The sequence below is a fragment of the Pristiophorus japonicus genome, chromosome 15, assembly GCF_044704955.1.
Source record: "Pristiophorus japonicus isolate sPriJap1 chromosome 15, sPriJap1.hap1, whole genome shotgun sequence".
Classification (NCBI taxonomy): Eukaryota; Metazoa; Chordata; class Chondrichthyes; family Pristiophoridae; genus Pristiophorus; species Pristiophorus japonicus.
The window spans coordinates 112,755,316-112,759,043 of NC_091991.1; the positions used below are offsets into that span (position 1 = coordinate 112,755,316).

General features: G+C 48.3%; 1 protein-coding gene across 1 annotated transcript in view; it reads left to right on the forward strand.

Moving 5' to 3' along the window:
• The first annotated feature begins 46 nt into the window (after window positions 1-46).
• amdhd2 (amidohydrolase domain containing 2) overlaps window positions 47-3,728 on the forward strand; it is a 43,067-nt gene continuing 39,385 nt past the window's right edge. The window contains 2 exon segments of the mRNA XM_070900827.1: window positions 47-140; window positions 3,394-3,499. Of these exon segments, the coding sequence (XP_070756928.1) occupies window positions 3,417-3,499 (83 nt within the window). The 5' untranslated portion in view covers window positions 47-140; window positions 3,394-3,416.

Below are 3,728 nucleotides of genomic sequence, written 5' to 3' on the forward strand. Positions count from 1 at the left end.
CAAAGATGGCGGCGGCCTGTCAATAATGGAGGACACGTGACCCGCCGGTCACCTGACCCCCGGAGAGTCACGTGACGTGATGCACGGAGCGGGAGCGGGTCGGACTGAGCGAGCCCGCGGGGTATCGCAGCGAGGGCCAGGTAACGGGGCGGGGGGCAGGGCCGAGCCGGGAGCCGGGAGCCGACTTACATTTCTATAGCACGCTGCACAAGCTCGGGACGTCTCCGTGCCCTTTACAGCCAATGGAGTACTTTTGGAGTGTGTAATGTGGGAAAGGCAGCTGCCAATTGGCGCACAACAAGCTCCCACAAACAGCACTGTGACAGTGACCCAGATAATGTTTTTTGTTATGTTGATTGAGGGATAACTATTGGTCCAGGACACTGGGGATAACTCCCTGCTCTTCTTTCAAATAGTTCCATGGGATCTTTTACATCCACCTAAGAGGGCAGACGGGGCCTCGGTTTAACGTCACTCCAACTTCGCCACGGCTGATACAATGTCGGAGGGGAATGAAGAGGAGGGAGTGGAAGAGTTTTGGTTCCAGTGCAGTGAGCACTTGCACTGTGGTCGTCCCTTCACAGCAAAACCAGGAGAGGCAGATCGTGATAAGGGGCTCAGTATACAGCCCAGTCACTGATTTGCACATTCCAGTTGATTTCAGCAGCTGAGATAAAGCCTCACTTACAAAGTGTAAAGGTTGAAGAAAAAGCAGAACATAAGTTGCTGCTGAGTAATCCGAATCATACAGCACGCAATCAACCCATCGCGTTTGTGCTGACTCTTTGAAAGAGCATCCAATGAGTTCCTTACCCTGAATTTTGATGAGTTCCCTCTGAAAGATGAATTCCAAAATCGGGGTTAAACCCACTGAAACAAAGCCCCTAGTTCTGCTGTGCCTTAGGCAGTGCTTTCATCATTTGGGGCCAGCAGCACTTCGCCCATTCTCTGTACAGGTGGCCAGTATAGGTGCCGAGTTCATCTACTGTCACCCTCATCATGTGGAAGCAGCTGAATTAAATTCTATGGCAAATAAGATGTTGAGAATATAATTGTCAATGTGTAGCATTACTGTTAGTGTAGCTCAGTTGGTTGCACTATTGCCATAGGTCATGGGTTCAAGCCACACTCTGGACTGGAGCAAGTAGGCTGACACTTTAGTGCAGTAACTTGTTCTTTGGAATAAGATGTTAAAAACTGAGGTCCTGTTTACCTGCTCGGGTGGATTACTATGATTCCAGTGCAATATTTGGAGAAAAGCAGAATTCTTTGATGATTCTGACCAACGCAGGAATGCAGTGACCATCTATATATTTTTTATTTTACAAAACAGATCTCTGCAGCGAAGGTTGCTGGATAACTGTGATTCTTCCCTCCTTTGCTGATTACAGCACTTGGTATTTGATGCCCTGTTTATATTATAGAACCATTTCTACATGATGGTTCTCTCCAAACTAGATTCAGCCCCTGTTTAGGCTCAGATTGGGTCTGACACCAATGGGACAAAGGGCACACATGGGATTGGGGGTAGTTAGCTGACATGGATTGAGAACTGGTTGTCAGACAGGAAGCAAAGAGTAGGAGTAAATGGGGACTTTTCAGAATGGCAGGCAGTGACTAGTGGGGTACCGCAAGGTTCTGTGCTGGGGCCCCAGCTGTTTACACTGTACATTAATGATTTAGACGAGGGGATTAAATGTAGTATCTCCAAATTTGCGGATGACACTAAGTTGGGTGGCAGCGTGAGCTGCGAGGAGGATGCTATGAGGCTGCAGAGCGACTTGGATAGGTTAGGTGAGTGGGCAAATGCATGGCAGATGAAGTATAATGTGGATAAATGTGAGGTTATCCACTTTGGTGGTAAAAACAGAGAGACAGACTATTATCTGAATGGTGACAAATTAGGAAAAGGGGAGGTGCAAAGAGACCTGGGTGTCATGGTACATCAGTCATTGAAGGTTGGCATGCAGGTACAGCAGGCGGTTAAGAAAGCAAATGGCATGTTGGCCTTCATAGCGAGAGGATTTGAGTACAGGGGCAGGGAGGTGTTGCTACAATTGTACAGGGCCTTGGTGAGGCCACACCTGGAGTATTGTGTACAGTTTTGGTCTCCTAACTTGAGGAAGGACATTCTTGCTATTGAGGGAGTGCAGCGAAGATTCACCAGACTGATTCCCGGGATGGCGGGACTGACCTATCAAGAAAGACTGGATCAACTGGGCTTGTATTCACTGGAGTTCAGAAGAATGAGAGGGGACCTCATAGAAACGTTTAAAATTCTGACGGGTTTAGACAGGTTAGATGCAGGAAGAATGTTCCCAATGTTGGGGAAGTCCAGAACCAGGGGACACAGTCTAAGGATAAGGGGGAAGCTATTTAGGACCGAGATGAGGAGGAATTTCTTCACCCAGAGAGTGGTGAACCTGTGGAATTCTCTACCACAGAAAATTGTTGAGGCCAATTCACTAAATATATTCAAAAAGGAGTTAGATGAAGTCCTTACTACTAGGGGAATCAAGGGGTATGGTGAGAAAGCAGGAACGGGGTACTGAAGTTGCATGTTCAGCCATGAACTCATTGAATGGCGGTGCAGGCTAGAAGGGCCGAATGGCCTACTCCTGCACCTATTTTCTATGTTTCTATGTTATCTTCTGGCTGAAGACTTTCCTGATGTTAGAGAAAGGTCATCATCATAGGCAGTCCCTCGGAATCGAGGAAGACTTGCTTCCACTCTAAAAATGAGTCCTTAGGTGGCTGAACAGTCCCTGTCACAGATTGAACAGATCGTCGGTGAGGGAAAGAGGGTGGGTGGGACTGGTTTGCCGCACGCTCCTTTCACTGTCTGCGCTTGATTTCTGCATGTTCTCGGCGACGAGACTCGAGGTTGCTCAGCGCCCTCCCGGATGTACTCCCTCCACTTTGGGCGATCTTTGGCCAGGGACTCCCAGGTGTCGGTGGGAATGTTGCACTTTATCAGGGGGGCTTTGAGGGTGTCCTTGTAACGATTCCTCTGCCCACCTTTGGCTCGCTTGCCGTGAAGAAGTTCTGAGTAGAGCGTTTGCTTTGGGAGCCTCGTGTCTAGCATGTCTGGTATGTACAGGGCAGAAGGTAATGCCCCATTGCTGCCAAACCTGCCCCCAGTGTAAGCTGATGTGAATTCCCACTGCTGGTCTTCAGATCAAATGAAGGTCTCGGTTTACCTATACATACAATAAGACGGACTGGGGAAGGGTTCAAGTTTGGGTGTGGTCTATATGTTGGAGCAATCTTTCTGTGCAATGGTACGGTAAAGCTTCCTGCTGCCTGCACAGCCTGTTCCATCAGTAATACGCGCCTCATCGCATCTGTGGCAGCGAACTGTGACACCTCAACCATTCCAATTATCTCTTGCAGGGAATTCTTCCTCCCTTTAAACAATGCCATCCAATAAATCGGTCTCGGATGCCCCAATCACACAGTTCCAGAACTGCCATATTCTAAAGGACCACATGTTACAGAGGTAAGTGATGTGGCTCAGCCGCAGGAGGGTTGAACGGCCTTGTATAAAAATGCAAGTTATGTGAGGACATGAGACCAGAATAAGTTTGGGCGCAGCTGTGATGTCGAGAAGCTTGATGGCAGTTCACTCTGGAATCTCCAACATTCAGAATTAGCACTTGGATAAGTGCCAGTCAATGTCTTCCAGAGAGTGGGGAAACAGTGTTATATGTGGTTACATCACCTTTCTC